General features: G+C 42.1%; 1 protein-coding gene and 1 pseudogene across 1 annotated transcript in view; one reads left to right on the forward strand and one right to left on the reverse strand.

Moving 5' to 3' along the window:
- LOC136874455 (alkaline phosphatase, tissue-nonspecific isozyme) overlaps positions 1 to 12,817 on the forward strand; it is a 369,978-nt gene that overhangs the window by 322,870 nt on the left and 34,291 nt on the right. The window contains exon 6 of the mRNA XM_068227809.1: positions 3,487 to 3,627. Coding sequence (XP_068083910.1) covers positions 3,487 to 3,627 — 141 coding nt within the window. The remainder of the gene's footprint in view (positions 1 to 3,486; positions 3,628 to 12,817) is intronic.
- Positions 11,129 to 11,247, reverse strand: LOC136875197 (5S ribosomal RNA; annotated as a pseudogene).

Here is a 12,817-nt window from a genome sequence, read left to right on the forward strand (position 1 = left end):
GTGGCCACCTCTTCTCTGGTCGGTTGGCCGGTCGGAATGCAGAGCCGTCAGACCACGGACCAGCCGTGGCCACTTGTGGGTCGAGACCCACTCTGGATCCGCTGACCCTGTTATCTGTACAACTACTGTAATCGTACGCCGGTATGAAAACCTTCTTTGTTGGAAACGTTCAGCGAACACTACAAAACACTACAACAGACTTCACCATAAATTAAAAAATATGTCCAAATATTTCCTTACCTTGAACTGCACTACGGTTAGGTGGTACCTATGTTCGTGTCCACTAGATCCCACACATTAGTCATATCGATTAAGCCAACATACGTGACTGCCTCTCCACTCCTTCCAATATCCTGGCTGAGTTCATGCTAAGCATGTCTCTCCCTTCGTGGCATTGCCAAACGTTCTACGGAGGTGTCAGTACATTTTTACGGCTCAACGCTTGGGTGTACACGAAAGAAGACCCAGCAAGCGTTTACTCAGGTACACTTCATCTGTGTGCATGTGTAATCATTCGCCTCAAATTTTGAGCCATTAACGCGAAACATTCTTATCAACATTTGATTAATTTATTGTCTGCGTAATGGCAGGCCTACAAGCTACAGAGGCATAATTTGTGACATTGCAATCTTCTCGTCAAAATCACTTAACAGTTATATTTCCGTGCATCAGTTGACTTCCGCAGCCTCCGTGGCTCAGGCGACAGCGCGCCGGCCTCTCACCGCTAGGTTCCGTGTTTCAAATCCCGGTCACTCCATGTGAGATTTATGCTGGACAAAGCGGAGGCGGGACACATTTTTCTCCGGGTACTCCGGTTTTCCCTGTCATCTTTCATTCCTGCAACACTCTTCAATATCATTTCATCTGTCAGTCATCTATTATTGCCCCCGAGGAGTTCGACAGGCTTCGGCAGCTGACATATATCCTATCCTCGCTGCTAGATTAATTCCATTCCTAGCCCGGTCGGATGACTAGAAAGAGGCTGTGGATTTTCATTTTTCAGATGACTTCCATTTTGAACAGTGCCAGCATGCCGGAGCGATGTTAAGTATAGACAAATATGACTAGCTTGATGCGAATGGGAAACAAACCCACAACCTGAATCTAATATCGTTGGGATTCTGGCTATGATATCGATTCTTCCGTACGATGCGTTATTAGAGACACCGTGTACCTCCGCGTGAACCTGATATCGTTATTCCCTAAAAACTTTAGCTATCATGGAACGCACTGCATGATGCCTGCTGTTTCTCAAGGTATCGCCAACACGAACAACCACCAAGAACATGAGCTAATGTTTCGATCTCACTGCCACAACAGCATATTATTATAATGACTTTGGCTGGGTGTACATATTGTCTCATTGTAGGCCTACTTGATACAATTGAGAATATATATCCATTTCGACAATCGTTTTTGCAGAAAGCAGAGACAAATTCTCATGAAATTAACCTTTGCATTATGATACGCTTTAAGTGGCACAATTTGAAGCCCAGCTTTATTTTTAAACCAGTTTAACATTAACAATATGAGGTGAAATTGTCCGTGTTACACTCACATACGTCACACGTCGCATAAAAACCAATAAGAGAAAATGAACTCCGCCAATTGTTTGTTTTACACGGACATATAAATACTGTATCACATCTCTTTGTATAAAAATGAAATTACGTCTGTCTGCCTTCCGAAACGACATTACATGTAAACCGCAAGGCTGAATTTTGTATTAATATTCTCAGAGTGAACTGTCACATGATTATGTTTTATTTCAAACTAGGGAATAATTTAATTTCATGTGGCTTTTGCTAGCCTGGTGCAGCTCTTGTAAGGCAGACCCTTCGACGAGGGTGGGCGGCATCTGTCGTATATGGGAAACTGCGTGTTATTACTTTTTTTTTTGTGGAGGGTAGTGTTGTGAGAGGGAGCCTCCGTTGCTCAGACGGCAGCGCGTCGGCCTCTCACCGCTGGATACCGTGGTTCAAATCCCGGTTACTCCATGTGAGATTTGTGTTGGACAAAGCGGAGTAGGGACAAGTTTTTCTCCGCTTTGTCCAGCACAAATCTCATATGGAGTGACCAGGAGTTGAACCACGGACCCAGGGGTGAGAGGCCGACGCGCTGCCCCCTGAGCCACGGAGGCTTAGTGTTAAAAATATGTTGCAAAACGGTGGTAGACGAATAAGCTTGAGTGGAGCTTTTAAAAGTAGGAAAGATCATAATAGGAAGATAATATGAGGATTTCAAGAGGACAGATTCATTTATAGGTCGAGAAGTAAAGAAATGGAATAATTTATCAAGGGTAATGTTCGATAAATTTCTAAGTTATTTGAAAACTTTAAACAAAATGCTATGTAAGTAATTGATAGATAATCCGCCACCTTGGTGACAGCTCTAAATGTAGTTCATTGATTTATTGATTGATTAATTAACTAAATGAGAAGGTTGCATTGACTTCAATAATAATAATAAAAACATTTTTTACAGTGCGAAATATGCATGGAGTGTTACTGCCCAGCCCACTGGTGCAGAATGGGCCCTAGTTTAGCAGTGCATACGTTATCATATTATAAAATCCTAACAGGAATATGCCAAGGAAGTTGGCTAAGTGTTTTCATTCTGCATATGTTGGGTTCGAATTTCAAATTCGGCAGCCCTGAAGATGGTTTTCCGCGATTTTCCATTTTCACACTAGGATATGCTCTATCCGTGCCTTAATTAAGCCACGGCCGGTACCTTATCACTTCCAGTTCCTTCTCATCCTCATCATTCGGTTTGTTAGTGCGCCGTTAATCGTCTAGCAATAAATAGAAGATGATAGTAATAATACCAAGAGGGTAGGCTATACAAGATTCAATTCAAACAGCACGAACCGTTTCCTATATATTCCTAGGAGCGGTGAAGAAGGTGGAATAGGATTGTACAATATCACTGTTGGGGTCTGCCCGACTCACTGGCTGAATGGTCAGCGTACTGGCCTTCGGTTCAGAGGGTCCCGGGTTCGATTCCCGGCTGGGTTGGGGATTTTAATCTTCATTAGTTAATTCCAATATCCCGAGGGCTGAGTGTGTGAGCTATCCCCAACATCTCTGCAACCCACACACCACACATAAAACTATCCTCCATCACAATAACACGCAGTTACCTACACATGGCAGATGCCGCCCACCCTCATCGGATGGTCCGCCTTACAAGGGCTGCACTCGGCTAGAAGTAGCCACACGAAATTAAAACTGTTGGGGTCTAATCCCAATGGACATTCTTTAAACGTAGAGAACTTGTTACTCTATTTACTGCCCACCACCTCACAAGTAGTGTCATTAAACTCATGAAAATCTTGCAATAAAATATGTTTGTTTCAGCCAGGTGTCTAGGTCCTCAACTTAGCCCTTATGGAATACCTCGTGTCCTTAAAAGTGTAAACTTATTTATGTTATCATCTACTGCCTCATGTCAATCTGTCCTTAAGTGTATGCGTATATGTTTTAGGTCTCTTCTCGTATTCACACCTAGAGTTCGACGCGGATCGAGACACGAGCCCTGAGGGTGATCCATCCCTGACAGAAATGGCTCTCACAGCTCTCAGAATATTACAACGTAAACCGAAGGGATTCTTTCTCTTCGTAGAAGGTAAGGTCTTTACATTACTATATTTAATACAGAAATTTCAAGTTGCATTAACTCATGTTACAATGCTTGTCTACAAATAATAGCGGAAATCGGAAGAACATGAAAGTTAGGTGAAAACAATAAGTTTGCGAGCACAAGTTATATAAAAGCTTGACTAAAGTAAGCGAAAATCTCTCGGAAAGCAAGATCGTGAAAATACATCATCGTATTTAATTAATTTACCGAATGTGTAATTCCGTTAATGGCTGAATTAATTTATGTGTTTCACTGTTTGTAAGATGCAATGTTATTTTAACAGTTGAATGCTCTTCTAAGCACTGATATTACAAAGTGAAGCAATGCTTATGAGTTGAAGATTTTAAAATAGTTCGGTACTTCTGCCTATAACCCGGGAGTGCCGTTCAGATTCAGCCTTTACAATATCTCTCGTCCTCTCAACCCATTCACCAATAGTAGTCTAATTACTCCTTTACCAAATGTTATTATATTTCATTTCACTGACTTGTTATTACCATGAATGAAGAAATATTTAATTTTGTAAAATGTATAACCAGAACATGTTAATATTTTTTTTTCAAGTTATAAAGAAGAGTACAGATGATGGTGGTGGCGATTATTGTTTTAATATGAAGTACTACTGGGCAACCCTCCTATATTAATATTAATCAGAAGGAGAATGGAAGGTTTCTGACACTTTGAAGACATGGAAAAAGACATGGACGGGTCACGAAGGGCGTCTCGTAAATCTCACACCGTCGGGGTCGAAATAGAATAAGACTTGACCAAGAGAGGTCGGATGGACTAGATGAAAATGAGGAACCTGGTACAAGTCGGTGGAAGCAATGCCAGGACTCATCTAAGGGCCCAGTGGTCACCAACCCACACTCTCAAGTTAGGAGCCCCTGTGGTCCCTTTTATTCGCTTCTTACAACACGCAGGGGTAGCCGTAGAATATTATTCTACCGCCCCCACCCACAAAGGGAGGAGTGCAGAGAATAAGGCAGTTGACCTTCCATAGCTTCCAGATGGTGGTATTCATTTTTGTTTAAAGCTAAAATACAGGAATATTACTCGTATCAACGCTGTAATACACAGCAGGAAGAAATGTAACTCTTCAAAAGAGAGAGTGTCAACTAAAGAGACGGAAGACTCATGTATGGGGTAAAATTTCTATGGTTTTTTTTTTTTTGCTAGGGGCTTTACGTCGCACCGACACAGATAGGTCTTATGGCAACGACAGGATAGGAAAGGCCTAGGAGATGGAAGGAAGCGGCCGTGGCCTTAATTAAGGTACAGCCCCAGCATTTGGCTGGTGTGAAAATGGGAAACCACGGAAAACCATTTTCAGGGCTGCCGATAGTGGGATTCGAACCTACTATCTCCCGGATGCAAGCTCACAGCCGCGCGCCTCTACGCTCACGGCCAACTCGCCCGGTGGGGTAAAAATTAAAGTATTGGTAGGATTCACAAAACTTATACCCTCGGGGTTCGAAGAGAACAAGACCAGAGTTGTTGACGGAAGGTCGGATAGCAAGAATAACAATGAGAAGAGAGAGCTTGTCCGCCTCTGTGGTGTAGTGGTTAGCGTGATTAGCTGCCAACCCCGGAGGCCCGGGTTCGATTCCCGGCTCTGCCACGAAATTTGAAAAGTGGTACGAGGGCTGGAACGGGGTCCACTCAGCCTCGGGAGGTCAACTGAGTAGAGGTGGGTTCGATTCCCACCTCAGCCATCCTGGAAGTGGTTTTCCGTGGTTTCCCACTTCTCCTCCAGGCAAATGCCGGGACGGTACCTAACTTAAGGCCACGGCCGCTTCCTTCCCTCTTCCTTGCCTATCCCTCCACAAGGCCCCTGTTCAGCATAGCAGGTGAGGCCGCCTGGGCGAGGTACTGGTCATACTCCCCAGTTGTATCCCCCGACCAAGAGTCTGAAGCTCCAGGACACTGCCATTGAGGCGGTAGAGGTGGGATCCCTCGCTGAGCCCGGGGGAAAAGCCAACCCTGGAGGGTAAACAGGTTAAGAGAGAGAGAGAAGAGAGAGCTTTCATTCGGGTGATAGTGGGTTCGAATCCCACGATCGGCAGTTCTGAAGATGGTTTTCCGTGGTTGGGGCTGTCCCTTAATGAAGGCCACGATCGCTTCCTTCCCAGTACCAACTCTTCCATATCCCTGCGTCGCTGAAAATCCTTGATTGGTTTAACGTCGCACTAACACATCGAAGGCTTTCGGCGACGCAGGGATGGATAAGAGCTGGGATTGAGAAGGAAGCGGCTGTGGTCTTAATTAATGTACAGATGTAGCATTTCCTTAGTATAGAAATGGGAAACCACAGAAAACCATCTTCAAGGCTGCCGACGATGGGATTCAAACATGCCGTCTCCCGAATGCAAGTTCAGAGCTACGCGACCCTAACCGCACAGCCATCTCGTTACGGTAAGTGTGTGGACCGATAATAGGCGAGGGAATGAGCTATTCAGAACTGCTAAAAATAGTAGCTTCCTCTGTAGTATAATAGCGACGTTCAGAAAAAGGCGCATGGAACTCCATGGTTCAAATCAAATTCTTTCCTGTCCTTGTCCTCCTCAGTGGTGTAGTGGTTAATGTTATTAGCAGCCACCACCGGATGCCTGGGTTCGATTCCCGACTCAGCCACGAAATTTGAAAAGTGGTACGAGGGCTGGAACCGAGTGCATTCAGCCTCGGGAGATAAACTGACCAGAGGGGGGTTCAGTTCCATCCTCAGCCATCCTAGAAGTGGTTTTCCTTTGTTTTCGGAGGGTTTCTGCTTCTCCTAAGGTAAACGCCGGGATGGTATTTAACGTAAGGCCACGGCCGCTTCCTACACTCTTCCTTGTATAACCCTTCCAATCTTCCGAATCTTTCCCTACCCCCCACAAGGCCCCGGTTCAACATAGCAGGTGAAGCCGCCTCGGAGAGCTATTGGTCCTCCTCCCCAGTTGTACTCCAGACCAAAAGTCAAGGACTAATACTACCAACATTTGATTATGGTGATGTAGTCTATAATAACATAAGTTGTTCACTTGGTTCTAAACTTCAACGGGCGCATAATGCCTGCATTCGATTCATTCTAAATGTTCCGCTCCATTCCCACATCAGCCCATTCCTCCATCAGCTGTCCTGGTTAAGATTATGTGATAGACGTACATACCATGCTGTTTCTCTTCTTCACAAAATACTGCGAACAGGTAAACCACATTATCGGAGAATAGATTTCAACTACCTCTCTCCCTCAGGCAGAACACCCTCAAGGTCATCAGTACAAACCCTGCTGTCCATCCCCACTCATCACAGTAGTACGCATAACAAGTCATTTGTACCGGGGACCATACGTTCCTGGAATTCTCTCCCGGCTGAAATTAGAGACATAAGCAACCTAAAGCTATTCAGAAGAATGTGCTGGAAATTTTATCTACACTGAGATTGATTTACTCTTAGAAGTACCCTTAAATTTTAGATTATTAAGTTAAATGAATAAAATGTCAATGTAAGGTTAGAAACATTATAGTTTATATTTTTCGAGATATAGCTTTAATAATAGTAAATATTATAAATGAATTTTAAAATGTTAAAATGATTTTTATGATGCTTTACATTTCATACAAATTACATTTCACATTAACTTTAAATTATAATTAACGTATTGTTTAAGTAGTTATAATGTTCAGTATATTATGTTTATGTCCGCCTCTGTGGTGTAGTGGTTAGCGTGATTAGCTGCCACCCCCGGAGGCCCGGGTTCGATTCCCGGCTCTGCCACGAAATTTGAAAAGTGGTACGAGGGCTGGAACGGGGTCCACTCAGCCTCGGGAGGTCAACTGAGTAGAGGTGGGTTCGATTCCCACCTCAGCCATCCTGGAAGTGGTTTTCCGTGGTTTCCCACTTCTCCTCCAGGCGAATGCCGGGATGGTACCTAACTTAAGGCCACGGCCGCTTCCTTCCCTCTTCCTTGCCTATCCCTTCCAATCTTCCCATCCCTCCACAAGGCCCCTGTTCAGCACAGCAGGTGAGGCCGCCTGGGCGAGGTACTGGTCATACTCCCCAGTTGTATCCCCCGACCAAGAGTCTGAAGCTCCAGGACACTGCCCTTGAGGCGGTAGAGGTGGGATCCCTCGCTAAGTCCGAGGGAAAAACCGAACCTGGAGGGTAAACAGATGATGATGATGATGATATTATGTTTATGCAGGTGCATAATTATATGGTTTGGCATAATAGCAGGCTTCATAGCCTGAGCCCCGCCATGTACAGAAAGACATTAATAAATAAATAAATAAATAAATAAATAAATAAATAAATAAAAGTCCTACGCTCCAGGCTACCTCGAGGCGGTAAATGTGGCATCCCTGGCCGAGTCCAAGGGAAACACCAACCCTGGACGGTATACAGATTAATAAAGAATGAAAATATGTCCTTGCCATCTAAACGGTCTAGAATGGAATTGTTCCTGCCTCATGATTCAATTTATTACCCTATTTAACAAGTGATCCCTGTTTCAGGAAACAATACTGATGAAGATGGGATTTGTTGAATCGTTCAGTTGATAATCACAATAGGTTTGCAGGGTTGCAAAAATCACATATCGTCGCTCCTATGCCAAATTCGCGAATGTGACAATGTTCTTCCTATCCATTATGTCCCTTAGACTAACCACGCCTCCCAGCCACATATTGATGTGCAGTCCATCAGAACAAATTTCGTTGAGATCATTTTCGTATGCGCGTGTTTAAAGGACAGCATAATGAAATTCAATTTCAAGGAGTGTGGCGTCGATTTGTCGAAATATCAACATCGTGAAGTAAGATGGTATAGAGTCGTGCCCCACAGTGTAGGAAGCAACGCGTCCGCCTGTCACCAGGCGGCCCCGGGTTCGATTCCCGGCTGAGTCAGGGGTTTTTAATTGTACATGATTAACATCCCTGGTCTGGGGACTGGGTGTTTGTGTCGTCCTTAATGTTCCTTTCCTCACATTCAACACTTTACACTTCCGCAGTTTCCAAATACACACAGGTTCCATAACATACGGTGCAAAGTAGGGACAAAAGATCTTCTTGGGTCGACGCCCCGAATAATAAAGCATTTAAAAATTGTTCCTTTTTTTCTCAGCAAATATCGATCTTTCGTAAAGCCGTCTTCTATGTCAGCCGTAACTGTAATCGTGACGTCACCAGGGAATTTATTCAAAGTCCAACAAAAGTAGTCTGTATGATACGTATATACTTACCTTAGTATTTCTGGTGGCTGCAGGAGTTAGCACGTGTTGTCTTCGAAGTGTCTAGTACTGTAATATTTTCGTCTTATAAGAATTAAACGCATCTCGACACTAAGTCTACCGTGAGTGTTAAATGTCTTTCACACGTGTATATGTCTTAATTTTTCGGCAATTCAGCAACCGAGATGTTATCGTAGTTCTCTTTGTGTTCAGGTCTTCCTTTCCTTGACCAGAATCAAAAATTGTCTGTATAAAAATCAACTATCAGGCTAATATTCTGAAAGAACAGACAGATGTACAAAGCCTTTAAAATATTGTTGGATTGATTTATAAAGGAATTCCCTATAGTTATCGGCTCTTGAAATTAAATGTTCGCACGACCGCCAATGATATTATTTCCCTTATTCTTTACTGTATCGGAAAAATATATGTAACAAAATATTGTCAATTATTTTCTAATGAAATACTACCATAAGCAATTTTCCTGTAAGATTATTTGTAGGAGGGAAACATCGAGTCTTATGTTTTAAGTTCCCATTAAAGCCACTCTCCTGCTTTGAAAATATAGCTAAGTTCCTACTCGCCCTCATCCGGAATTTAAATTCCAACTTCCATGAAAATCGACTTATCAAATTTTCCGTAATGTCGTAACAGACAGACATACCGACAGTCAAGCAGAAACATATTAAACTGAACATGACAGGCCATTATATGTTCTATCCGGTATAGAAAATTAACCGAGTACAGATAGAAAGGCGACTTCATGTTATAGATAATGAAAGTTTGTTAAGTATGGACATTAAAAAAAGGTAACATTTGCAGTTGCTGAGCGACAAACGTTTGAATTTGATTAGGTTTAAGCCAGCCCCGCTCCTTTGAGTGGTTAGAGTACTGGCCTTAGGCTCAGAGCTCTTGATCCGGGCCGACTCATCTTCTAAACACAACTCACTGCCAACCACCACAGAAATACGCAATGGTGAATACATCCTCCACTCATAGGGTTGGAACGGGAAGGGCATCTGTCCGTAAAAGTAGGCCAAATTATCGTCAAGTACCAACCTCCAATAAACTGGTGTGAAAGACGACGAAGAAGATGAAGACTCGTTTTAAGGTAGCAAAAAGCGTACCTCTCTTCTTAAAGACTAAGGGAAGGAAAGCCGGATATACTACTTTCATGGAAAAAAGAATTTGAAATACAGTTGTTTGCCAGTTCCCTAACATTAATTATACGTATGCTAGACGCATCCTATCCTCGGTCACTCACATTATGCGATACTGAATAATTCAATTACTGGAGCCGGGAGGAGGACGGGGTCAGTGTTCGCTGATAATAAATTCCGTTGATGTACCTGCCAGCTGCAATTTGTTGCCTCCAATTTATGTATTACACAACCATTGGTGCAGCCGGGAGTAAGTGTAATGTGGAGAAGCCACTACTGCTCTCTCCACCCTGCTATTTCCTATTGATGGTTTTAGTCTCTTACTGGTTAGACGTTTCACAGTCAACAACGAAATATTAAAGTCCATCCACGTATGAAGAAAATGTAAGTTGTATATTTACAGTATAATTCTTAAATAACGTCGCAGAAATTAGCGTTCACACAGTAGATATTGCGATAACGCTTTCAAAGTAATCACTTGTTTTCGTGCATTTTGGTAGAACAGAATAGAATACTCCCATCCCCCAGTTCCGGACCACCTGAAACTGGGCAGGGAGGAATAATTTATTATAATCCAAAATGTGTTCTGATTTTTTAATGTTATTTGTTCGGGGCGTCGATCTATCCTCCTCAGTCCGTATGTAGCATATGCTCTACATGTGGGTTTTTTTACTTACAATAATACAAAACAGTTTAAAGCAAAAATAATAATGGTAGGAAATTCAACTCTGAGACCTGATGTAGCATATATGCTACACGTCATAAAACAACTTAGTGAAACATACTGCATTTCTTGGTGAATTTTTTAAAATTATTTGAGAAAACTATAATCCATCGAATGCAGAAACAAGTTCGGGACTGAAGAGGCCATGTAGATTTTTGCCCCTACTGGCACCATATGTGAGGAAACTGCGTGTATTTTGTAATGGCGCGAGTGTAATATGTTGGATGTGAGGGAAGGAATGTTAAGGACGACACAAACAGTCAGTCCCCAGGCCAGGGGAATTAATCATTACAATTAAAACGCATGAGCCGCACGGGAATCGAACCCGGGGCCGACGGGTGACAGGCGGACGCGTTGCCCCCTACACCGTGGGGCCGGACAAAAAGTGAATTGAGCCAACGGCACGTCGTATTCCGAAGCGGTCACCCATCCAATTACTAACCACGCCCAATTTTGCTTAACTGCAGTGATCGGACGAGAAACGGTGTATTCAACATGGTATGGTCGTTGGCATGTATTCTGATACATGCATTCTTTTTCTTATTACTATTTATCTATTACTACACTAAACATTACGTTTTGAATTAGATGAATTACTACATGAATTGGTGAATGAATGATTTCATGATGTTCGGTGCACTTTAGTATATTTAATAGCACAGTCGTATCTCATATGAGTTACGAGAATTGATCTCTCGTGGTGCCTTACTACAATGCAAGGAAATTTCGAGTTCAAAACCTGAAGACTTCACAGTTTCGCGTTTAAACTGTTTAAAAGTTATACCTTAAAAACCAATTTATAGCTTCTAGTTGTTATTAATATTAATGATCGGATGGATATATTGTCATTATTCCAATGTCTTCGTAGGTGCGTACATTTTCTACGAGGTTCATGATAGCCGAGTGATATCGTCACTGGCTTCCCACCAAGGCGACTGCTATTCTTAACCCAGCAAATACACGTGAGGGTTTTGAAATGAAAATTAACATCCCTGCGATTAATTCTAAGTAAAACTAAGATCTCGTCGGTATGATCATGATTTGTAAAGTCATGTAAAATTACAAACAAATTTCATCACTCATCTAACCTACCTTACTGATGTATCTGTACTTATACAGTAACATGTAATTCATCCTTTGGTATTGGAATAGACACTTCAGTCTTGAAGTAATATAAAGGACAGTCTCTTGGAGGAAATGTATTAAAATATGGAACGAAGCTATTTTATGTTTGACAGTTATTCTCGTTATGGTCCCGTTCATATCCCTTAACAGGCTTTCTAGTAATATAGTGAAGCTTGAAGTAACTCACTCAGCTATTCGTATCAAACCTTAGACTTCATTACACATTATTTAAGGAAATAATTACATTTATGGCATTAATTCTCAGACATGGAAGCCTTGTGAAATGTCTCCTAATGCCTGACTCATCTTCAACTGTTTCCTTTTCCCTTTGATGTCCTGTGTACCATTCATGATCAGTTGTCTTTTTTATAGTTTCACCTCCGTAGACTTGCTGCAGCAGGTCTACCATTAATATTTCTGAGGCAGTGTTTCATATGAACCACATTTCCATTCAATAGCGTTCTCTTGCCTTACTGAGGCACATACTCCTTAAGGTGGTGACGTGTGGTACGCTGAAACAGGGTTGCCAACTCTCTGCATATTTACTTCTTATTTAGCGTTCACGGGAGCTTCTTGATACCAAGTAGTGTGGTGATTCAGTATATTTGGTTATGCCTGTTGATGTCTATAAGGTAACCAGAACCTGCGTAATGTCTTTAGTACTTTGTATTGTGTGTTATTGTGATATCGTGAATACAAAAATTGATAATTTCAGGGGAAGAATCAATTTTAAAAAATCTTAAAGTATCTTTCTGCTTCAATATCTAGTAGCTCGTTAATTAATTTGGAGAATTAAAGTAGAATCGACATTGAAAATTTGCATGCAATCACCCCTTGACATACATTTAAATATATTTTGGATGCCAAATTTTCCGAATGTGTTTCTTTATGACGTACAGCTAGTCACGGTGTGATATTCTCGCATTATATATGGAAATATTCATAAAATATCTTATC

The sequence above is a fragment of the Anabrus simplex genome, chromosome 5, assembly GCF_040414725.1.
Source record: "Anabrus simplex isolate iqAnaSimp1 chromosome 5, ASM4041472v1, whole genome shotgun sequence".
Classification (NCBI taxonomy): domain Eukaryota; kingdom Metazoa; phylum Arthropoda; class Insecta; order Orthoptera; family Tettigoniidae; genus Anabrus; species Anabrus simplex.